Source organism: Cavia porcellus, unplaced genomic scaffold (genome assembly GCF_034190915.1).
Source record: "Cavia porcellus strain 051 isolate PalLab524CR breed Dunkin Hartley unplaced genomic scaffold, mCavPor4.1 scaffold_1, whole genome shotgun sequence".
Taxonomy (NCBI): Eukaryota; Metazoa; Chordata; class Mammalia; order Rodentia; family Caviidae; genus Cavia; species Cavia porcellus.
This window is the reverse complement of record NW_026947484.1, coordinates 90,349,477-90,374,750: the sequence shown is the minus strand read 5'-3', so window position 1 is coordinate 90,374,750 and position 25,274 is coordinate 90,349,477. Positions and strand designations below refer to the sequence as shown.

Sequence of the window (25,274 nt, the reverse complement as noted above, 5' to 3'; positions counted from 1 at the left end):
TTTTTATGTAGTATTAAAATCTTTATATATGAGATATGTATTTTTTTACAGGAACTAGTAGTTAATGATTTTTTTTTTCCTCCCACGTGAATGTTAGCCTCAGACGTCAAGATTCCAAAGCCAAGAGGCAGACCCAAAATGGTAAAACAGCCTTGCCCTTCAGAGAGTGACATGTGAGTTTATTTTAATGTATAAGTTGCTCAGTAAATGAGACTTTAAGTCTATACATGTATCACTTTGCACTTTTACCAGTTTTGTTTTGTTTTATAGGATGTATGTTCCTCACTATAAGTATTTTGATACTTAGAAAACTAACAGGAGAAATGGGGAAATTTTTGTAATGTCCACAAATCTTTTTTTATTTCCTCCAGAATAAGTGTTTTATTTTAAACTAGTGTTAAACATTTTTGTAGTGAAAATTTAGGACTGATTTCAGAATAACTAGTTATCAAAAAAGTGTTTCTTCTTGCCACTCCCACCTCCTACACATAAGGACGTGATTTAGTTTGGCTTTTTCTGGAAAAAATTAACCAGGAGGGATATAAATTCATTCCATGGGAGAGAAAAACTTTTTGTAGCGATTGTGTTTAAAGACTTTATAAGGAAGGCTTAAGTGAAATATGTCAATTAATTTATATCTCAGCTACTTGGGACACTAAGGCAGGAGGATCACAAGTTTGAGGGCAGTCTGGGTGAGTTAGACCTTGCCTTAAAAAAAATGAAAGAAATAGATTTACAGTGTTTTGAATGAACAGGTCATCTTTAATTATAGAATGATACTGCAGGGTTTTTTTGTTTTGTTTTGTTTTTTAGAAAAGGCCTCACTGTAGTTCAAAGAGGCCATGGACTCAAGTAGTCCAGGCTGGCCTTGAACTCTGTGATCTTCCTGCCTCAGCCTCCTGAGTGCTGAGATTACAGGAGTATGCTACTAAGCCTGATGGTCAGAAGTGGTACTTTCAACTGAAATATATTTAAACTAAACTCCCCCCCCCCTTTTTAAAAATGACACTAGACATTGAATCCAGGGACACTGCTTCTGAGCTACATCCCCAGCTGTTTTTATTTTGTATTTTGAAATAGGGTCTTTCTAAGTTGTCCAGGTTGCCTTTGAACTTGTGATTCTTTATTTCCTTGAAAAGTTGGGATTATACAAATGCACCACCATGCCTGTTCTCTTTTCTTGCAGTATTTTGGATAAATACAGGGCTTTACAATATCCTAAGCACATATTGTACCATTGAGTTTCAAAAATATATTTAAAGAGCTTTATTTTATTGCAAATCTAGCTGGTAAAGTATTCTTAAAAATAAGCTGGATGCAGTGGCAGGTACCTAAAAAGTTCTCAGGCTGAGGCAGTAACATTATTTGAGCCTGCGAGTTTAGGGCCAAATTGGGCAAAATAGACCTGTCCTTTTAAAAAAAATTTTAAAGGACTCTCAAATAGTAGCATGTAAAACCAATATATTGTATATTTGAAAGTCAAGAAAATAGAATTTAAGCATTTTTAACACAAAAAAGGTAATGTACATGTTAAGCAGCTGAATTTAGCCATTTCACAATTTATAGATGCTCTGAAACATGTTGTATTGCTCTGAAACATGTTGTGTGCTATAAATATATAAAATTTTTGTCAGCAGCACAAATACACAACATAGTTTACTTAAGTTGTTTTCTTCTGTAGGTGAGTTTGTTCATAGGCAGTGTTTCTTAGGAATTCTTAAACTTTAGGAAAACATTGTGAGAGACGCTGTTTTTTCTATAGGGATGTTTCTGGAGTAGGCCCTGGTTTTCCATGAGAAGTACCCCTTTGTTGCCATAGCTTTTGGCTGATGCATGTGGAAGTTCTCTGTTTTTTTCACTATCTTGTCTGTAGTTGGGAAAATAGTTCTTTTTTAATCAGTGGGCAGCTTTCTCATCTGGCTTTCAGACTGTAAGGATTTGAGGGTCCAGTATTTCTTTTTAGAGTTGTTCTTTTTGATGGAGTTTGGTGTCATTCTTCATACAGTATTTTATTGTGTACTCAGTTCTAGTTAGCTTCATGTACAGTGCTCTCATTCACAAGACTCCCAGATGAGCTTATGTTTTTGTATTTAATTACACATAATTTGAATTTAGAGATTTTCCTAATAATGACCCTTAGAAACTATCCACTAAAGAATGAAGACAGTTCAGGAATTATGTTTCCATCTGAAGACTTTAAAATTTGAGACAGCTTCTCCTTGTTACTCTAGCTGGCTTTGAACTTCTGGTCCTCTTCCCTCAGATGCAGAGTGCTGAGATGTATAGGCATGTTATCACCATGCCTGGTTCCAGTTTGAATGCCTAAGACTGGCAGCTATACTCTTGATTAGATCTTTGACCTCAAGCTCTCTGAATTTGAAAATTTTACATCCTAATTTGAAAAACAGACTACTGAGCCTGTAATCCAGCTCTTGGGAGGCTGAGGTAGGAAGAGGATCACCAAGAGTTTGAGGCCAACCTTGACTTGCATAGTTCAAGATCAGCCCAAATTCTACATAATGAGACTCTGCCTCAAAACACTACACAATAAAACAAAACAATAAAAAGGAGTCTGTTGACTTACAAGTATTCTGCCTTGAAACCTCTTCAGCCAAAGTCACAAGTTCATTGAATACATTTTCTTTTGTCCCATTATCCTAGTCCAACAGTACAATGACATATTAAGAGTAAAAAGTTTTCATTAGAGGCTTGGGGTGGAGGAACAGTACGAAAAGGCAAATAGAGTTTAGATAATGTATTCCAAAGTACAGTATATGGGAGGAATTCTTTCTAATGCTTCGTAGTGCAGTAAGGATAACTATGAAGGTTCCTAACACTAAAGATCCCGATTATGCTTATTTGATCATTACTCACTATATACATTTTGTCAAATTATACTCCGTAGTATAACTGACATAATATTTAATATAATTTAATATTTAATATATAATATTTAACATAATATTTAACATAATATTATGTCAATTAGAAATTTGTAAAGGGATTAAAAGTAAGTTCAGTAGTAGAGTACTCATCTAATATAAATGAGGTCCTGGGTTCAATATTCACAACACAAAAAAATTGGTTCTAAAAAGTTTGGGTTTCCAGCTTCTCAGCTGCAAAGTGAATATAACAACTTACAGGTTTTTGTACTTGCTACCAGTTTAGTGAGGCAATAGATAACCCTAAAATAGTAGTATTTTACAATATTTATTTACGGGGGTTGAACCCAGGGCCTCTGACCATTAGCACTCTACTCTGAGTTATATCCCAACCCTTTTTATTTCAAAAAAGGGACACTGTGTTGCCCAGGCTGGATGCCAACTTTTTTTCCTCCTGCCTCACCTCAGTAGTACCTCACATTACTGGTGTGTATCACCTTGTTCCCAACTATGTTTGTCCATGCTTTATGTAGGCGGTGTTTTAGCTGTAGCTATCCTTCGTAGTATATCTGGGCATACTGAGTAGAGTGCAGAACTAATCTATATGAGCTCTTATGAAACGTCTCTTCATCATGAGAATAACGTGTCTGTTGCTGACCGTTTTGCAGTGAGTACTGAAGTGACAATAGGATAGAACTCATGAGAGATGAAACCAACTTAGAATACTCTTATAAAGTTAAGAAATATTTGTGATAAGCTACTGAGATATTTGGGGCTGTCTTTAGTCTTTACTTAACTAACATGTATTAGAAAACTAAAGAAACTTACAGTTTTCCTAATGTGCCTTAAACTGTTTTAAAGAGAGATTTATTGGACTGGGGATGTAGCTCAGTAACAGCACTTGCCTAGCATTCTGAAAACACTAGGTTAAATCCCAGCACTATGCACAGTCAGAATTTTATGGAAGGTGGCAAGAAGGATCACAGGGGAAAGACTCATTTAGCAAGCATAGTTTCCTTCTTTGCTTTTTGAAAACTTGAAACAATCCTCTTAGGAGCCAATGTAATCACCTCTTTGTTGGTTTGTTTTGAGATGAGGTCTCATTATGCCCACTGTCTAGGCATTGGTTTTAGGCTCAAAGTGGTCCTTCTGCCTCAGCCTCCTGAATAACTGGATTTGTAGAAATGATAAACTATGTTTTGTTTTACTTTTTGGTGGTCACACTGAGCTGTTTTAGAATTTTGAGATGTATAGTGTCTCACTAACTTGCCCAGGTAAGATTTGAATTTGTGATTTCTGCTTCAGCCTTCCAAACGCTGGGATTACAGATGTACACTACCGAAGCCAGTTTACAAGAACACAGTGTTTTCTGCATGCTAAGCATGTGCTTTATCACTGAGCTAGAGCCCCAGCCCCATCTTTTTAAAAATATATGCCTAAAGTACTTTAGGCATATATTTTTAAAAACTGCATGGTGTTTCACTGTATTGTAATTTTAAAAATTTGCTTCCATATTTGGGTACAATCTTTAAAATACACTACAGGCTCAGGCTATGGTTCCATGGCAGGACATCTGGGCTTAATATGGATGTTGTCCTGACTTTATTCCCTAGCACCATAAAACACATTCATAGAGTCTCTGTTTTACATTTGGAGATATATTCATTAGAATAACGCTACCTGAAGTAGATTGGCTTTTGTATTTTCAGTAGTCATTTTTTTCCACAGTAGTTTTGGAGGGAAGCATATGGCTGATAACGCTGAAGAGCCACAGAAATGTTTTTTGTTTGGCTCTATTCCTGTTTTTAAGAAATTATTACTATTATTACTTTTGGTACCAGGGATCAAACTCAAGCCTCGTGCTTGTCAGGCAGGCTCCTTATGCTGCTGAGCTATATGCCGGCCCCCAAAAGTTACTGAAATACTAACATTTTATGGGTATGCTTTTTCTTGCATTGATTGAAAGTAAAAGGTAAACCCTGTATGACATTCGAAAATAAGCTTATCCAGTGATAATTTTCTGAAGAAGCAAAAAGTGAATTTGTCTTCTAATTTAATGTCTTAAGCATCCAAGGAAGCACTTAATTGTAATGAAAGCACTGAACACACTAAAGTCCCTTCCAGCTCTAAATATAGTCTAACTTATGAAAGTCTCAGTAAAAAGTCCTGGGATGGTAAAAAATACAGTTTTTAATAAAACAATTCCAAATTGAAGTCTTTTTGTGGGCAGTGGGTACTGGGAATCAAACTTGTGCTCTTGAGCTATATCCTTGGCCATGAAGTATTTCTTTAAAAGAATTGCTGTAATTGAACATAAATACATAAAAGTATTGTTAGCATTTATATCATTTGACTTTCACTCGAGGGCATATTTCTGGTATTGAGATTTCATAAAACTTACTCAGTAATTAGCAAGTTGACTTGATTCGGGGTAGTAGGAATACTTTCGTGGGGATCAACTCAGCACTGTTTAATGTTACTGTTAATTGGCCATAAATTTACCATTACATGCCTAAAATATTTCTTTGAATTCCAAAATGACTATTTAACTTCTGCAATTTGAGTTTTCTCAACGTGTCTACTTTTAAAAAATAATTTATTCTTATAAATATGTAGACTATAACTCCATAAATGGAGCTGCATTTTTAACATTACAAGGCCATGGTTTTAGTTCCAGCACCAGAAAACCCTATATACTCTTTCTCTTCCCCTCTACAAGAGCCAGGGATCTTGATCATGTTACACATCGCTGTATAATGAATTAAGAACATGTGGCACATTGCTAGTATTCAGATTTTTTTTTTTTTTTTGGTATCAGGGATTGAACTCTCGACCTTGTGCTTGCCAAGCAGGCGCTTACACCACTGAGCTAAATCCTTGGCCCTCAGATTATTTTTTTGCACAAATGAATCATAGTAGAACTTAGAAGCTGGGTGCCATGGTGCACTTGGAGCTTGAGGCCAGCCTAGACAACATAGTGAGACTTGTCTCAAAAGGAAAGGGACAAGAGTTTCTATTCACCTAATGGCACTATTTCTTACGCTCTCATTTATACAGAAAGGGTGTTTTGTTATAGAATTCCTTTTATGATGAAATGATTAAGACATTTTTACTTGAAAATGTTACAGATTTACTTTTTTTTTTTTTGTCTTTTTCCTTCTTATCTGTACCCGGGATCGAACTCACGACTGCCTGCTTGCAAGGCAGGTGCTTATGCCGCTGAGCTAAATCCCCAGCCCCTACAGATTTACTTTTAAACTTGAGACAGGGTCTAACCTAAGTTCACTGGGCTGACCTTGAACTCACAGCTGATGTGCTTCAGTCTCTAGTCTCTGGGATCATAGGCACCTGACTTATTTTTACCTAAAATAATTGACACCATGATTATAAATGACTGATAAGTAATGATACGTGAAAGCTTATTTTCCATTGTTGCACTCTCAAAAATAGGGTTGCTGAAGATGACAAAAGTAAGAAAAAGGGGCAAGAAGAAAAACAACCTAAAAAGCAGCCTAAAAAGGATGAAGAGGGCCAGAAGGAAGAAGATAAACCAAGGAAAGAGCCAGACAAAAAAGAGGGCAAGAAAGAAATTGAATCAAAAAGGAAAAATTTAGCTAAAACAGGGGTTACATCAACCTCTGATTCTGAAGAGGAGGGAGATGATCAAGAAGGTGAAAAGGTGAAAATTCACACAAATTTTTTTTTTGGTTTTGAGTTTCTTAAGTAGTTCTTGATCTTTACCTTGTAACTTCTGATATTTTTATGAATCCTCACCTGGATTTACCTTTGAGTAGGCTTCCATATTAGTCACATTAAAAAGCATACTTGAAACTTTCGTGTATTTTTTTTCCTAAATTTATTTTACCTTGTCATGATTATGACCTGAAAACTAAATACATATTTCTAGTAATTTGATCTAAAAAAAGGGTCAGAAATAAGCAAAGTTAGTTGTGAAGACAAATATAAAAGATTTCTATATATGTTTTATCATATTTTACTCAATGAATTTGTCTTTATACCTATTTATTGTAATTTTCTCAGTGATCTGTAACTTTATTTGAATGCCTTTCAGTCTTAATTGGGACTTTCATTAGAGTTATGTGTCCTACACAGATTGTATATAGCCTGAGATATGTGTAGTTGCAGATCACACAGGTACTTTATTTTTCCTGAGTTTTTATGTTTTAGTTCTTAAGAAGCCAAATTTTTAAATAGAAACATGTACTTGTCAATACTCAAGTTAAAAATCACTGTATAGAGGCAAATAGTCTTAACATACTTTATCCATCACTCCTACAGCAAGAAGTACACTATTAAATGATCATAAAGAAAATTAAGTTTGTGAAGCAGAGATGTAATTCAAACTAGTGTTTTTCTTCCAAGATTGTAATTGCATTTAATGATCACTGACTTGATAGTTAATTAAATTCATCCTGACTTTTAAAATAGAAGAGAAAGGGTGGAAGAAACTTACAGACTGCTCACAGGAGGAATATGCTGAAAAGCCAACATGAGAAGGAAGCTGCAGATCGAAAACGCAAGCAAGAGGAACAAATGGAAACTGAGCAGTAAGTGTTCTTTTTATTCTAAATTCTGGATTTTTAAGGCTAGCATGACATTGTTATACAGTAGACTTCCAATTTTGACTTCATGAAGCCTTTTAAAGTATACTTTCCCGTATAATAAAAACCCTACATATATAATGATGATGAGGTCATAGTCCAAGCTTTATTATTTTCTGAGTGAGGATGAAATTCATGGAGGCAGTCATCCTGTGAATTATTTTTCAGTTTACAGTGAAAGTGCACGTTTTATCTGTTAGTGGTTTTGCAGAAAATATCCTCTGCCATTTATTTGTGTGATGTATATAGAGTAATAATATATTGGTGGAGGAAAAACGCAAGAATACTTTTATTTGTCATACCACCAGCAGGCCTATCCCTACAGACCAGCACAAACAAAAGCACAGTTAGAAACCCAAGAAGCCAGTAAAAGTAAATCCAATGGCTGGCAGGGTTTACATTCAATGTGTATAACATAAATGAAATTCAGATCTGTTTTCCCTTATGTTTTGATACTTGTATATACAGTATTTACTTTCCATGGGGAATTAACCCTTCACTGTATAATTTTATTAATAGAAGAGTCACAGCAATGATAAATGGTGATTAGAGTTTGTTTTTATTCATTTGTTTTCCTAGTTACTTTTAGACTGTCACTTCTGAGTTCTTCTCTGAAATATTTCTTTCTTTGTGAAGTGTCCTACACTGACTAAATTTTTTTGTTAGTGAGGAAGTAATTTTTAAAACATGCTAAGACAAAGTTAATAATCAGTGAAACTTTAAAAAATTCTTGAAGGTTTTTCTTTATACTACATCTGTAAGCCATCTTTATAGGTCCAGCATTTACCTCAGCATTAATTGTTTGGAGGATTTATAAGCAGTGTTAGCTGCTTGAGGGAGTAATTTAAAGATTTATCTAAAGCTCAGAACTGTTACTCCCAATGTTAAACTTTGAACCCTTCTGTAAATATTTTTTGTTATCTATCCTTTTCTCTTTTCACTGGAAAGTTGTTGGACTGTTTGTTGCTTTTAACTTTATTGTGCTCCCAAAAACAAGATATAAAATTAGTTGTTGCTTAGTAAATCAGCACAATTCTTTTTTAATATCTCAAAGTTATCTATATGTATTTCATTTTCTTTTGAATGTCCTCCAATGTAACTATCTCAAATTCTAATATTTGTGTTTTCTTTCCTTCTCCTGTTATTACAAAACTTTGTACTTGGACAGTTTTGCTCTGTAAAGCATTTCAGATGCAACTTGTGTGAAATGCATTATGCAAAATAAAGTTTATTGTATTGTATTCCCAGCCAAACAACATGTAATCTACAGTAATAAAAAATATATCTCATTTTGGGCTCAAAGCATTAATCCAGTTACTGAAAAGAGAATACAAGTGGAGCAAACAAGAGATGAAGATCTTGAGACAGACTCATTGGACTGAATTTCCCCCTTACCCCCTTGATGGAAGAATGTTCCAGATTCTAAATTGAGGACTTCATTATTAATGGCATTATTACTGTGTTTGATTGTTAACAAAATTTATTGTAAGGTACACACTACATACTAAGGTCAGCCATCATTCCTGTTAAGCTTTTTACCAAGCTTAAAATGAAGTTTTGTGTTTGGAAATTATAACAAGCCTAGATGAAGATGGTGGTTGTACATTATTCATTTAAAGAATATAAAAATTGGTTTTGTTTTGAAGCTAGGTATTAATTGGAATAACTATTATACCCGAGAATGGGGCAGCTGTGCCCTTTCTTTGACATTCCTTTGTTAATTCTTTAGAATCTTAATTGTTTTTTTAATCCTGAGAGATTAAGCAGTAGACTTGTTAAGAAAAAAAAATTGAACCTGTAACCAAAATTTTAAAATAAAGTTTTTTTAAAAAAACCTGATTTTTAGATACTTTTTTGTTCGTCTATTTTAATTGGTTTATAATATGGCCTGAACTCTAAGCTGAGGTACTACAAATTAAGATTTCAGTTTTAAATGGTTATTTTTGTGACTTATAGTTAAATGGTACCTTTTCATTTGTGAAATGGTATGTAAATGTTAGTGGATGTCATTTGAAATACTGACCTCCCCCATTTTAAAAAAATCATACCAGGATCTTATGTCTTATTTAATCTTGAAGTGCACTTGAAAACTCCTTAAGTTATACTTTGTATTGGATATGTGGGGAACAATTAACTGGTCTGTTTTGACATGCTTCTTTTAAAAATAACTGATGCAGAATCCATTAAACACTTAGAGATGCACTCTTCCCATCAGGGCTCGTCTGTTCACTCATCCGAAGTTGAGCTTTGAACAGCAGTGTTGTTTGAAAGAAAAATTTCACTGTGACAATGTCAAAATCATTTTGTGGTATCTCTGAATATTAGACTTAATTGGTATGTTAATTTTGAGTTTCATTTTTATTTATGCTATTGTTGTGATATAGGATAGTTCTAAAAACTATAGCTAGTACCTTATACAAAAAGGGATGTGGACATTTGGTAATTAGTCACAGTGTGCCAATGTTTTGAAATATTTGTGTTAACATTTGATAGGCAGAATAAAGATGAAGGAAAGAAGCCAGAAGTTAAGAAAGTGGAGAAGAAGCGAGGTTAGTTATTTTACTTTTTAAGATGTTTAAAATATACCAAGAAAGCTATATAGACAATTTCTTACGATCGGTTTTAGAGTCTCATGTGCTTATATCCTACAAATACACTTTTTTGAATACTTCATAGATCCATTTAAATTTCACTTATACATCTGTATTTCCTGCCCTTTAAAAAACTTTTAGACAATGCCCCACTGAATTGCCTAGGCTGTGCTTGAATTTGTGACCCTCCTACCTCAGTTTATTTATTAGTCCTGGGGTTATGGGTGTGCATCACTATACCTAGAGCATCATAAATTCCATTACAGTTTAAGCATAACCAAGGTGAAGTTGCTAAAGAAGTATATTTATATATAACATTTTATGGTGTCAGATTTTTCTAACCTTTGCCAAAAGCTGGACATTTTACATTTTTGACAAATCCCTTGTGGTTAGATGTGTAGGTGAAGAACTAATGAGCAGAGGAGTTCATTATTTGATACAGACTTCTTTATTTTGGGAAAAAAATCCAGCTAGACGGTCAGTTTGAGTTTTTGCTGCATGTTGCTTTACCAAACCTATTTTTAAAAGTACATAACTTCTTAAGCTATTTTCCATCTACATGAGTTTCTTAGTACTAAGAACAATTTCTTTAAGGCCACCATTTCATTATACTTTGCTTAGACTATATAGAAACTGGTTTTAGAAGTTATTTACTATTTTTCACATATTTTAATTTATAGAAACTTCAATGGATTCTCGACTTCAAAGGATACATGCTGAAATTAAAAATTCACTCAAAATTGATAATCTTGTAAGTGTTTAACCTCACTTAAAAGATAATGCTGCTTTTACAGCTTATTTTTCTCATGATTTTATAAATATGTAAAAATTAATCTAAAATGGACAAGAACTAGTCATTTTGTACTGCCTTGAGATTTCAGTTTGTATTTTCTGTGGTAATTAATAGTCACAAAATTACTGTTTTATTGTGAAGGATGTGAACAGATGCATTGAGGCCTTGGATGAACTTGCTTCACTTCAGGTCACAATGCAACAAGCTCAGAAACACACAGAGATGATTACAACCCTGAAAAAAGTAAGTTATTTCAGGTCATGGGGTTTTTAAAAAATCTTGTTACTTCATTAAAAATAAAAAGTGAATTAGGGAAAGTTATAAATATATATTGTTTTCTCAGATACGACGATTCAAAGTTAGTCAAGTTATCATGGAAAAGTCTACAATGTTGTACAACAAATTTAAGAACATGTTTTTGGTTGGTGAAGGAGATTCTGTCATCACACAAGTGTTGAATAAATCTCTTGCCGAACAAAGACAGCATGAGGAAGCGAATAAAACCAAAGATCAAGGCAAGAAAGGGCCAAACAAAAAGCTAGAAAAGGAACAAACAGGTATGTGGCAATATATTTGAGGCCAGCTTTCTTTTACCTGGACTGTGCTTAGCATGCACAAGGCCCAGTTGTCAATCCCCAGTACTGCTACAGGAAAAACAGTGTGAATGTTTTGAATTCACATACAAAAAATACTTTCAGGTTCTGTAAGTTGTTGGAAGTAGATACTAAAGCTTTTTAACATTATTCATGTGAGGGTTCATTATGCATTCATTCACTTTAAAATGGCCAAAATGGCCTTGATTCAGGCATTTGGTTATTGTTTCAATGGAGTTAAATATTACCACTGTGAAGAAAATGCCTGCTGACTACAGTGCATGGTCAAAACACATGATGTCTTACTGAAGGACTAGAGCAGGGTGCATTAATAACAAGTCATGTCAACTTATGAAATCAAGTAGTTTTTTCAGTTTTTTTTTTTTAAATAAAAATGAGTGTCAGTGAGGCAGATAACCCTGAGGAAGATATTTTGGAAAGCCATCCAGAATGCGTCAGCCCTTGTCCCTATAAGGTCCCACCTGGTCCTTCAGCTGCTTCTGGTATTTCTAAACACCTCCCTCTGCTTACAGTGTAATCTTTTAATCGAAATGTAACATCATGGGTGGGGCCTGAAAGCTATTTCTTGCTGTTGTTTATAGTTAATACAATCTGAGGTCCTGTGCTTAGTTACACTGAACATTTTTTTATTAAACTTACGTATGAATAAGAAAATGATTGTTTATAGGTAGCATATGAAGGCAGAGTCAAGAATGATGGTAAGGCCAAACCAACCACAGATCCCACCTCTGATGGCTCAGTGTACACAGGCTCTTGTTTCATAGACAAAATGATTGAAAATAACAGTGTTGGGGTTGGGGATTTAGCTCAGTGGCATAAGCGCCTGCCTTGCAAGCAGGCAGTCGTGAGTTTGATCCCCGGTACCGATAAAAAAACGAAAAAGACAAAAAAAAAAAAAAATCATGAAATGTTAACTTAAGGTTATGTGTATAAGGTACATAGGAAATCAGTTTTGATTTCATGCATTCATAAGGGATTACTTTTGTACCTATAAGGTTTCTGACTGTTACAAATTCTGCAGATTATTTTAAAGCTAATTCTAAACATACCTTTTTACCCATTTAAGATATACCCTTTTTTTTTTTTTTTTTTTTGCAAGGGCTGGGGGTACAGAGTCTTGCTATGTTGTTTAGGCTGGCCTTGAACTCAGGGCATTCCTCTACCCTCAGCCTCCTAGTCCTGGGATTACAGGTATGCACCACCATACTGGGCAGTAATATATACCTCTTAACAGGCCCTAATTCCAAATTAATAAACATCTTACCTGGCAGATGCTTTTAACTGAGGTGAAAACCAACATTTCAAAGGCAGTTGGATTTTCTCATTTATTTAGGCTATGATAGATCTTCATTGATAATATTTATAGCAAAACCTGTGATATATTTACTGACCCCAAATCATGTCAGTTAAAAACACCTTCACTTATTTTAAAATGCAATAATGATAAATGCTAAATCATTTATTCTAATAACCAAAAATTAGTCATCATGTGCTAACTAATCACATTAAACATCAAACTTCTTTAGCCATAAATACATGGAGAGTAAACCTGATCCTTACTGTGCTTTAGGTATGCAAATGACTTCGGTGATGCTAGGAGTTGGCAGTACAGCTCTTTAATGAAACTATTATTCCTATTTTTGGAAATGACATAAAGCCCAGTCCTGAAATTCCAGAGAGGACTGAAAACACTATAGTTTCAAATGTAAGACTTAACTGTTAGAACTTGAGGCTCATGTTGTATTTTTGAATCTTTTGAGGACTGTCTAAAAGTATTATCTTATGAGCTCTGACAAAGGTTTTCTATTTGAATCCTCAAGGTTCAAAGACTCTAAATGGAGGATCTGATGCTCAAGACAGTAATCAGCCACAGCATAATGGAGATAGCAATGAAGAAAGCAAAGACAACCATGAAGCTGGCAGTAAGAAAAAGTGAGGACACTGATGGTTCATGTTTCTCTTGGGGGATGAGGTTTTTGCTCTGTTGCCCAATCCATCCTCCTGCCTTACTTTCTCAAGTAGCTAAGACTAGATGTGTGCCACTGTAGGTTATATTTTGAATGTTTGATTCTGTAATATAGAAAGTGAGTTGCAAATCAAAAAGCTAATGAGGGGTTCTGGAGTTTAGGCTAAGGCTTAGGAAAATACCCCCCTCCCCTATGTAAGACTTTTCTGTTGACTTGCTTCCATGCATAAATTGAGAGGATTTTATATAGTATTAAAATGATTCTATCTATAATTTTTATTTTATTTTCAAGATAGAGTCTTGCTGTGTAATCCAGGCTGGCCTTGAACACAGTGATCATCCTGCCTCGGCCTCCCAAGTGCTAGAATTATAGGCATGTGCTACAATGCCTGGCTCCATATGTAATTGTTAATGTATAATATGTAGCGATGGGAAATTTTATGCTGATTGGCTGTGCCTTAAAACAGTTATAAAATTGCAGTCATGAGTCTTAGTTTATTCATTTGAAGAATTTGGACTTGTAATTTAGAACATGTTGGTGTCATTGACACCATGTTAATTTAAGTCTCTTTTGAGAGAATTCAGTTTAAAGCCAAAAAGGGCCTGATATATCGTATTGCCCTGACCTATCTTGCTTTTCATTTATATGTCATTTTAGGAAGACACAATATGATGAATTCTGAAAAAGAAATGACAGTACCTTAAGGATTTATTTTGATCTTTTGTATGATATAAATAACGTAATGCACAGCTAATCCTAATCCCAGTTGTCACACATTTTTCTCCCCACTCCCTTTAGGCCATCCAGTGAAGAAAGAGAAACTGAAGTATCTCTGAAGGAGTCTACAGTAGATAACTAGGTTGACATATACAGTATCTGGAATGTAAGGAACATTTGAGAAGTTTGTAGTAGTTTTGAAATATTTAGACTGCTGAAAGTTTTAAATTTTTATAAACATAGGTTTTGATGTTTAAAACTTAAGGGAGAAAATCCCTTTATCTTTGTTTAAAAGTTAATAAACATTATTGCTAATTGTACTTGTGCAGTATTAACAGCTATATTATACAGTAAATGTGGGGTGAAATCCACTTAATGTTAAACTACTTTTCCAGACATGGTTGTAGCATATTTTCAGTTAGTGTGTGTATGTTAATGTGTAATTGGTAGAACAAAGTTAAATTTTTAAAACTGCTACTTGTACAAATATTTCCCCTTTTCTCAGATTCTGTGGGTTTTGTGCATAGTTTTTACAAATCTTGGATTTATCAGACTGTCTTTTCACTGTGGGTTTTGTAGAAGTTGAGCATTTTTTTTATGGTTGATAAAATGTTACTTCTATACAAGTACTCCTTCCTTTTTATCAAAAAAGTTAATTTTAATCTCATTGTGCAACATTATCCTGCTTCTTTGTAACGTGTGGCCTGATACCCCTTTGTATGACAACTAGATATTCAATGGACATTGAACTGACAGTTCTGTATGGTACAAAAACTCTTGTTAACTTTTGGAGATAGTTTTTTGGCTGGGAATTCAGTGAAGACATACAACTTCCCTGCAAAAAATAGATGGGTATATATGAGTTTGATTTTAGGGTTCTGCCATCTGAGATCCTTTACAAGACACTAGTAATGAAACCTGAAAACGAAGTGTTTATTTTTGAGAAATGTCATAAGTCACACTCATTAAGTCACAAATAGTATTTTTTTAATTGGAAAAAAATCAATCTGTGATGCTTATGTGGTAAATATAAATAAATGCTATATGAAACAGTTAACTTATTTGAAAACACAGCTATATTAGAAGGGAATTTGTATTTTCACTTCTCTATCATACATGCAACAGGATTACAAAGAAGTAGTTGTTCAAGGCAATGCTAGTCTGTATTTTGATATATATGGACTCAATCAGGGAGAGCCAACATTAACACAAAGAGTTATTAACTAAAGGATAACATTTCTAAGATACTTAAAATATTAGATCAGTTGGCTTTCAATAAGCAGAAAGATTTGTTCTTAACGTTTTAAAATTTTATGAATATGGGAAAATGACATCAGTGCTTGTGTGTGACATGCAGTGTATGTTTTGACCTCTCAGACAGTGGCTTTCATCTGTACATAATCTGAATTATTTCAGTAATAGCATTTTTGCTTTTGAGAGGTCTTACAATAGAGCTAAGATCTGCTAATTTGAGGAACTCTGCTATTATATATCACTCGTGTGTCTTGTCCATAATAATAAAAGTTTTGGACAGATTTATTCTAGGTAAGCCATAAGTGTTGATGTGTAAACTTGTTTTGATTAAAGAACTTTTCTATCAAATTTTATTGGTAAATTATGTCCTTGTTATTTTTAAAAGAATAGAAGGAATTCTTGATTTGCTGCTGAGGAAATAATTTACATTAGTCACTGAGATGCTGTTGTTTGGGGGTAGATCTATAGGGCTAACTAAGCACTAAGCTCAAGTAGGTAAAAAGAATGAAATGCTGTTTCATTTGTTCCTGTGACCCAAAAAACCACAAACTAGTCAACTTCTGGCTATATTAGCAGCATTGTGGTAATTTTTTTTTTCTTTTTCCTTTTTGCTGGTACCAGGGATTGAACTCATAACCACTTGCTTGCAAGGCAGGTGCTTTTGCTGCTGAGCTAAATCCCCAGCCCCGCATTGTGGTAATTTATAACTGCTTACATAAGCTGACTGATGGTTCCTTAAAGCATAGTTGGGTTTTAAGTTTTCCTTATCATAAGCTGACTTAGGTATCAGAACTCATAAAATTTCTTATAAATTATCAATTTAAATTGCTATATTCGGTTATAAATCCACATATGAACAAATCAGTGAAATAGCTCATATATATAAATGCATGGGCAGACTCTAGTGCATGTTGATGTTTGGATATGGTTTGTTTCTTTTAAGAGGAGTTTCAACTGATCCTTAAATTCTAGATACACCATCTCAGAACCTGGCTGGAAACAATCCGGCTACAGTACCAAATGTTTTACAATTGCTATTATAGCTAGCGATCTCAAATAGTGTTACAAACATTACCATGTTTTGTTGATACAGTGATATATAGTATTATACAAAAAAAATGTTCCTACTCATACCCACTTACCTGGTTGAAGATGTGGACTGCTTTTTTTTTTTTTGTACCAATAATTAAACTCATGACCTCAGTTCTGCCATTAAATCTGTACTAACAGCCAAGGCTTTAGCTCTGAACAAGTTCTGCCCTATTAAAAATAACAAACCTGTGCTGGGCATGGTGGTGCATGCTTATAATTCCAACACTCAGAAGGTTGAGGCAGGAGGATCACCCATGAGTTCAAAGTCAGCCTGAGCTTCAAGGCCAGCTTGAAGTGTATATTGAGACCTTGTCTCAAAAAAACCAAAAAAACATCTGTATCTTTACATTCCTAAGGAATGAAGCTACTATAATAGGAAGAAATGTGTTATGTTTGTGTTATGTAACACAATGGTAGAGATGCCTGATCTTTCCCACACTAAAATTATAATATGTCTTTAAAGGACTCTGAAGCCTGGGAACAGTGTCAGTGATCTTGTGTGTATCTACTATTATATCAGAATCTTAATTCATTTCTAATATACAAGATGATCAAGGATACATTCATGATGTTTTCATATTTGCTTTGCTGGATAAAATGATACAAATATTTTAACAGTACTGGTATATATACGAAACTGAAATAGGCATTAAAAAAGTGCCTACAATTAGGAATTTTGTGCCGCTAAAATGCTATACCAAGTTGGAGGTTTCTTGACATAACAAATTGTGGTAATCTGGTTAGCTTTTCCTCTTAGTTTGACCAGGAAACAATAAGAATGGTATCTGAGGCATTGGTGAAAAAGTTTAAAGAACTAGCAGAGTAACATTCTCAATAAATGGTAAAACATTCCAGCACAGTACTGTTTTAACTACTTTTGTCGTCTTTGTCCACTAAAATGAACTAGCATCATACATGAAATAATCTGTGTGAAAGTAAACAGATCCTTGCATATTTATGCAAGATTTATACAGTCTTAAAATGCAGTATAAAAACATAAAGGTAACAAAGTAAGTTTTTACCTGTGAACTTTCAAGAATTGGATAAATCACTTTGATCTTAAATCTGTGGTTTTTCAGCAGGAGTTTCAATTTGTCCAATGTTAGCAGCACTGGACAAAAGAATTAGCCACAATGTAAGGCAGCTGTGTAGGGGCCACTTATCTTAGTTCTGTATGCTGATCCTCGTACTAACTGAATCAGTGAATTAAGATAACACTAGACATACCAGAAATAGGTAGTTGAGATTTGCATGTCAATCAACTTAACTGAATATGTACCATGCAAACAGTTTTACAGGCTTCATGAGTTTTTTATTTATATAGTGTCTGTTCTTAGCCATCCAGAGAAACAATGGAATTCAATGAATTTCAAAAATAACCTAGAAGAGAGAAAGAGTCAAACTTAAAAATGTATTTTATAGCATTGCCAAAAACAGGTATGGTGATGCACTCCTGTAATCCCAGCATTTTGGGAAGCTGACACAAAAGGACTACTGTTCAAGGCACTGAACTACATAGCAAGATCTTGACTCCCAAACAAACCAAAAAATTAAACAGTATTACAGTATTAAGTAAGGTTTCCCAAAAATATTTCTTTAAGGAAATTTATAAAAATTAACAGTTTCTCATTTTCTCTGGCTTAGAAGAGTGTAACTAGAATTATTGTAGTAAAGGACTAGAGGAACTAGAGGGCCAGCAAAGAGCATTTTCTTTTTGCTTATAGAGTACTATTACATACTCAACAGTTTACTGCCTGAGAAATAAGTATTCGAGAGATTTTCTTTTAATCATACTATATTAACATTTTAAAATTGGTATGCACAGTATACAAGTTTGTGAAGTAAGACTTCATTTCTTTGGTAAATAAAGGTAGGAGTATATACTTTAGGTCTTATATTCATTAAGAATGTCTTGTATGCCTACTAGATTTCACTACAGTAATATTAAATTACACAACGGAAATTCTTAAATTACTTATAAAATAATTTACTCTTGTTTACATATTCTCCCTAATTGTTAGTACAGCCATTTGAAGGGTATTTTTTTTACCTTGGAAGGTGTCGGGTAGAAGATGTAGCTCTCGTTCTTCAAACATTTTTTCAATACAGTTTCACCACTACTTGAGTCATTAATTGAATTCATTAGCAAAAAGCACTTAGAATATGGAATCAGAATCAATATATAAAATGACTTCTAGATTTCATTTCCATAATTCAGTAAGTTAACCCACAAGTAAAAATAAACTGAAATAGGGCCAGGGATTCAGCTCAGCAGCACAAGTGCCTGCCTGGCAAGCACAAGGTCATGAGTTCTATCTCTGGTACAAAAAACTAAACAGTGTAGTTTAAAATACTTATGAATTGTTGGACCTTTTTTAATTAAAGGTTCCAGGATCAACGTAAGGATAAGCAAGGAATTCCCCTAGTTTGTTGCCTTCTGAATCATAATGGAGCATTCGGAAGCAAACATCACAAAAGAAACATGGGTCCTCTGGTGCAAAACTGTCATTGTTCGTCACCCATCTGCAGTTTTTAAGAAAAGAGGTACATCGTTACAGTCAAATTCTCCCATGCAGCTATAATTTACAACCTGCAGGTTAACACAGCATTCATACTAATGTTTGTCAGTCTACAATAATACACTGTAATAATATCTATACTATGAAACATTACAGGATGCTGTTCCTCTATAAGATTTAATTTCCTCTTAAATACAGTACAGGTCAACTAAATCTGTACCTGGGAGCATCCTACATCTGCTGTGTCACAACTGATCTCCAAGACGAGTTATTTTCTTCCACTAATGGAAACTCATTATAAAAATAACTGCTACAGGCTTAATACAATTTTAATATAGGTTTTTATAAAATTTCATTTAGTTGATGCATACTATTCACATATTTATAGGGTACAGTATTCCAATACAGGTATGATTGTATAATGAATAGCCACAGAAGCATTTATTTCTCAAACTCATCTCTCTGTGGGGAATCTTGAAAGTTCTGGTTATTTCAAAATATATAGCATGGTTGTAGTTACCATACTGTGCTGTGGCAAAACATTTGGAATACTTCAAGAAGTTTGTGTCATCCTCCTGCAGGGACCGTGCTAACCTCTGTACAGCTTCCCCTGAGTATATGTGTAGCCAAATGAGTACTAACTCATCCTAGCACTGGTTAGCTGGAAAACATCTACTTTAAACATGCAAAACTGAGGATAAATTCTTAGAATCTAATCTACAGTGTGTATGAATATAATGTGGGTAACATTTTTCATATAATACTGATTTGGACCCAAGACATTACTTATAGTAAGATGAAAATACTATTTTTCCAGGTAACTGAATTTAGTATTCATAGAATGTTTACTTTTAACATCCCTTTATTTTGATTTTTCATTTTGAGTATCTTGACCCTACAGAAAAACAGATTGAAGTAGGGAACCCAAAACAATTTCTTTCCTATTGCTGAGAGCAGTTTCCGTAAACCTTTTTGCCTTTGACCTACACTAAGATAAACTTTAGGGTCTAAACATGCAGAATTAATATAGAGGAAAAACTTTGTTAAAGTGCTAGGATATTCCACTGAGGAAAAACTGTGGGATGAAGCTAGTTTTGTAAACCACAGGCAAGAGACAGAAAAAAGTGCTCCCTAAGCACTGTTTTAACCCTTTAGTCTCACTTGCTCCTTGACTTCTTGCTTAAAAACTGATTTGGTCACATGTGGTGCACAACTGTAATCCTAGCTCTTGGGAAGCTGAGGCAGTAGATCACTGAGTTCAAGGCCAGCCTAAACTACACAGTGAGGCCCTGTCTCAAACAAACACACAAACAAAAACCCTAAATAACTCATTTGGCAAGAATAAATGCTTACAATGTGAAAGGCCCCAGGCTTCAATCACAAAACCAAACTAAAACCCACTAGCTTTAGCCCACTGAATACTTTGCAGCATTACACTACTATTCATTCACAAACCAGAGTACAAATCCTTATAGCCAAAAGAGAAAACAAATCCAAAAGTACTTAATAACTGACAACCCCAATACTTCTCAATGTAAAAGTAAGTATCACTCACCTAGCTGTGTACATTTTACAAACAAAACATTTTCTAGTCCACAGCCAGTGCTTCTTGATGAGAAGAGGATAAAGTGTTCTATCCAAACAGTCATCATGATGCACAAGCCTTTTTTGAAGAGAAAATAAAATTCAAGCACTATGGTGCAAATTTCTATGATACATTTGTTCTAAACATTAACACAATATATATATACATGCATATATACATAGATACATACATTCCCCCCCCCCATTTTTTCTCACAAAATTTTAGATAAGGGCCGGGTGTTATGCACATCTATAATCCCAGCACTCAAAAATAGCAAAGCATGAGGAGTCTGTACCCTAAATGACACCCTTTGGTTTAAAGCTCACAGGGCCAGGTTTCTATCCTGGGGCCTAGGCATTGGTTTTAGAGACCGACAACATGGTAAACAAGCTATACTATGTGTCTGAGCAGTTTTCCAGGGAGAGCATCTGAGACTTTCATCAGATTTTCAAAAGGTCCCATGATCCCAAGAGTTTAAAAAACATAGGCACAAGGACTGAGCTTTGAGCAGCTACACGGAGAGCTCTCTCGGCTATTTACATGTTGATATAACAACAGGCACTAAGCAGATTAGTGTAAAATATGGAAGACAGCAGCAGGACCAAAGCAGCAACAGGACCAACAGGATGACGTAAGAAGCAAACGAGCCAGGAAGGAGGGAAATTCTAATCCCTTCCTTCCCAGCACTGCCTCTGTTGAGATGAGGCTCACACAGTCATTGAAACTAGAATTTGGGTACACATTTTGATGCAAAAATTTTCTGTGGTTCTTGTTCTTTGGAATTCAACGCATAAGCTAGAACCTGTCAGTATCCTTTGTGGTTCCTTCTGTGGTTCTTGTTCTTTGGAATTCAAAGCCGGAGGATCACTACGCCTGGGCTACACAGTGAGACTCTTTCTCAGAAACAAACAAAACCTCCCAAACAAACAGGTATACTGACTTGTTATACCAGGTTTGATCAAACTGTGTTCCCCAAATTCTATCCACATTTTGCATTGAACAAAGACTTCTCAGTTCTCTTTATGCTGTGGACACTGTGACCTAAGAGGAAGTATTCAGTGTCTCTTGGATGTGTTCCATCAGAAATCCTTGCTTTGCTTAACACTTAGGACCACATGGAACACAGTTTGCACAAGACTACTCAGTGATATTTTATCTAGACTGACTGGTTGTTACATGGATCTTGCTTTTCTTGTCACCTGTATTAAAAACACAAATCTTGTTCCTGATCTGAATTTGTAGTGCTTTAACTATAAATGTCAGCACTACAAAGTGTTAAGAAACTAAGTGGAAGTCACCCTCCATTCCCACAAAACTGCAAGTTTTGGAGTAAATTCCTTACACTGTGAGAGGACCGCACAGGTTTATCCTAAAGGTCCCAGTTGATTCCATAATTTGGTTTCTTTCTTTTTTTAAATAAGGGTAGCAATATACAAAATTTAATCAAAAATGATTAAATGTTGGGGGATTGGTATTGCAGAGTGACACTGAAATGATCAAATTTACCTATAAGATGAAAATGACTTACTGAAATGATCTATAATGATTTCCCAGCAAAACCAACACTGCGAATTCTTTAACAAGTGTAAATTGAAGGCTGGGAATTTAGCTCAGCAGCATAAGCGCCTGCCTTGCAAGTGCGCTTGATCCCAGGTACCAAAAAAAAAAAAAAAAAAAAAGTGTAAATTGCCTTTGCTTTAGCATTGACAGATAACTGTTTCTTCTGTTTATCACTGTATGAAGTTGTTCCTTTTTAAGAACTGTGTTTTTTATCCTTCAGCCTAACCCAAGACCACCAGAGAATGGTGGATCATGTTCCTTAAAAAAAAAAAAAAAAAGAAATGGTGCATTTTAAAAGCGAAAAAGTGCTTAAACTTACAACCTGCTGTTGTTAATCTCTAGTGACACACCTTCACCTCTTTAGCTTCCTAGCTTGCACTTCAGCAAAGTAACTTTCTATACTAAATTCCTTCTGGTTTAAGAACCACAGGTACTTATTTTGGTGAGGTATATTTCACATATTTAATTTGCTGCAAATTCCTATCATGAAAGGATGCTGAATTTCATCTAGTGCATTTTATGTATCTATTGAGATGTCAGTATGTTTTTTCCCCTTGATTGTTAAAATGATCATGTTTACCAGGGGTCACTGAAATACCACATCTTTGCGTGAAAGAACTGGCACAACGTTGCTAGTTGTACAGTTTTTCCTAAGGTGAAGTGATGGTGGCAGAATCAGGAGCATATCCTCTAGATTTGTCTGATGTTGATGTTTTTTTTGACTGACTTCTGGGAAGATGGCAGAGTGGTAAGCGGCAAAGAAAGAGCCTCTCTGGGAGTTACTGTCCAGACTCTGGAATATACCAATAACCAGGAGGACAGAAGTTTGTCTCCTGGGCCCAGGAAGGATCTGAAGCAAGAACTGAAGCCCATGGAGAGAGTGAAGAGAGAAACTTCAATAAAAATGGACCCAGGGATATAGCTGAGCAACACAGTGCCTGCCTGGCAAGTGTGAGGTCTTCAGTTTAATTCCCAGTAGCAAAAAAAGAGGAGGAGGTAACTACGAGTGCTTTCTGTCTGAGCTGGGACTCACTGTGTGGGAGGAGCAGTTCAATCCTGGACACACAGTGATGGCTGGCGACCCCAGAGGCCTCCACAGAGAGATGCAGCAGTGGAGGAGATCAGTGGACCTTAAGGACTGCACTAGCTGTGGGTGAGTGCTGAGGGCTTGGTCATCCCATGGGAGGCAGTGATTGACTGGGAATCATCTTAAGAGAGGGGCCAACTGAGGTCAGAACTCAGAAAAACTGCTAGGTGTACCTCATGGTTCCCAGCCTGAGTACAAATATGCAAAAGGTATGCTGACTGCCACAGGCTGAAGAGGGTCTGATCTTGGCCTCCATGGCCAGAAACCAGCTTGAACTTCAAGGGAACTCAAAATGCAGGCTTGCTGAAATCACTCACTACCTCACCGTAAAGCTACTGCTGGCACTTAGAAGTGGACTTTTTTCTTTTGTCTCTTTATTGGTCTTTGTCATCATTGTTGTTTTTCATTGTTTGATCTTGTTCTTATATGAGTGTAAATGTTGTTTCTATCCTCTTTGTAGTGACTTTTCTGTTCAGTTCTTCCTTTTATCTCCTCTCTTTCCCTCCAGTCTTCTGCACCATTTTCCCAAAGTTAATATGATCCCACTTTGTCCTCCAGCCTTACTTCTTTTTTTTTTTTTTGTCTTTTTCATTTTTACCGGTACCGGGGATCGAACTCACGACTGCCTGCTTTTTAAGGCAGGCGCTTATGCCGCTGAGCTAAATCCCCAGCCCCCAGCCTTACTTCTAATCTCTTCCATTGTTTTCTTTTTCTATTTTTTCCCTATCCCCTTTTAAATTTTAACTTGAAGGTAAAACTGACATACTAAGAACTTACATATAATTTTCTGGTTTGTCTTAAGATTGTGTTGTATAACCACAAAATCTAGTCCATACAGTTAAAGGTAGCAAATTAATGGTTCCCTCAGTTTGTCATTTTCTAGGCTGTGTTTGATGCTTTTGTTATTGCTGATGATACCATTATAACCAAAGTGACAGAACTGTTCTAACCAGAGTTAAGGATCATAAAAATACTGTGGCATAGTGCCAAGAACCAGAGGCTGGGCCAAGCAGGCAACAACTTCTCATTCCCAACAAATTGAAGAGGTAGGATCTTACAACAGACTAAAACACAAAAACCAGTTACACCTAAATAGAAGACACCTCTGAGAAGCAGTCATTTCCTAGGGGCTCCAAACATTAGCAGTAAAGCAACTCACCATAGGCATCAACTAAGGAACTAAGTGAACTAAACAAAAGAAAAGAGAAAAGAAAGAAGGAAAAGAGAAGAAAAAAGAAAATAAATGAGCAGACATTTAAACAAGATGCAACCCCAAACATCCAGTTCACCAAAGCAAATCTGGGGAGCAATGAGGTGGGACAATCTGAAAGCTTCCCACCTGGTCTCACTGAAGTGGAACTAACAAAGCAATTGATGAGGCTCTAGAAAAAAATCAGAAATAATCTGTCAGATAACTGCCACAATGGAAACCTGCTTAGTGATTCTAGAGCAGATCACTTCTGTTGGACTGTCCTTACAGCCTTAGTGTGAATCTCATTGACTGTGGAAGTGATTTGATTAATGTGTTCTTGAATTTGTCTTGATAATTTTTTGTTGAGGTTTTTTGCAACTACAGTATGTTCATCTGCAATACTCCCTTGTAGTTTTCTTTTTGTTGCTGCTGTTGTGTCCTTGTCTAGCTTTGGAATCAGTTTGAGAAGAACCAGTATTAGTTCTTTAAATGTTTGGTAGAAAACAGCAATAACAGCCAGTCAGGTCCTCGGCTTTACTTTGCAGGGAGACATTTTAGTTTTAGTTTTCCTTCATTAGTGTGTATTTGCAATATAGAGCAGTGTGTGTGTATATTTTTTGTGGGTGCTAGGGATCAAACCTAGGATCTCAGTCATGTAGATAAGCTATGGCTAAGCCACACCTGATACCCCAGCCTTTTTCCATATTGTTTTTAAGAAGCAGCCACGTTTTTTCTCATTCAATGGAAGACAGGTACAGTACATTACATAAAACGTAGTATCATTACAGAAACGTAAGTT

The 25,274-nt window shown here is 35.3% G+C and overlaps 2 protein-coding genes across 8 annotated transcripts in view; one reads left to right on the top strand and one right to left on the bottom strand.

The window, feature by feature from the left end:
• The window catches only part of Psip1 (PC4 and SRSF1 interacting protein 1), a 59,540-nt gene that overhangs the window by 27,890 nt on the left and 6,376 nt on the right, over window positions 1-25,274 (top strand). The window contains exons 7-15 of one of the 5 annotated variants that reach the window (XM_063251497.1): window positions 98-173; window positions 6,333-6,561; window positions 7,332-7,450; window positions 9,998-10,053; window positions 10,776-10,846; window positions 11,030-11,131; window positions 11,232-11,445; window positions 13,323-13,434; window positions 14,268-14,352. In XM_063251497.1, the coding sequence (XP_063107567.1) occupies window positions 98-173; window positions 6,333-6,561; window positions 7,332-7,450; window positions 9,998-10,053; window positions 10,776-10,846; window positions 11,030-11,131; window positions 11,232-11,445; window positions 13,323-13,434; window positions 14,268-14,328 (1,040 nt within the window). In that variant the 3' untranslated portion in view covers window positions 14,329-14,352. Of the gene's footprint in view, window positions 1-97; window positions 174-6,332; window positions 6,562-7,331; window positions 7,451-8,672; window positions 9,312-9,997; window positions 10,054-10,775; window positions 10,847-11,029; window positions 11,132-11,231; window positions 11,446-13,322; window positions 13,435-14,267; window positions 15,789-25,274 lie in introns of those variants that run through there. The other 4 variants (XM_013155038.3, XM_023566040.2, XM_013155040.2 and 1 more) reach the window with 4 other exon arrangements.
• Snapc3 (small nuclear RNA activating complex polypeptide 3) overlaps window positions 17,823-25,274 on the bottom strand; it is a 38,386-nt gene continuing 30,934 nt past the window's right edge. For all 3 annotated transcript variants that reach the window (XM_063251512.1, XM_023566042.2, XM_063251520.1), the window contains 3 exons: window positions 20,607-20,714; window positions 18,583-19,055; window positions 17,823-17,912 (listed from right to left, as the gene is read on the bottom strand). In XM_063251512.1, the coding sequence (XP_063107582.1) occupies window positions 18,908-19,055; window positions 20,607-20,714 (256 nt within the window). In that variant the 3' untranslated portion in view covers window positions 17,823-17,912; window positions 18,583-18,907. The remainder of the gene's footprint in view (window positions 17,913-18,582; window positions 19,056-20,606; window positions 20,715-25,274) is intronic.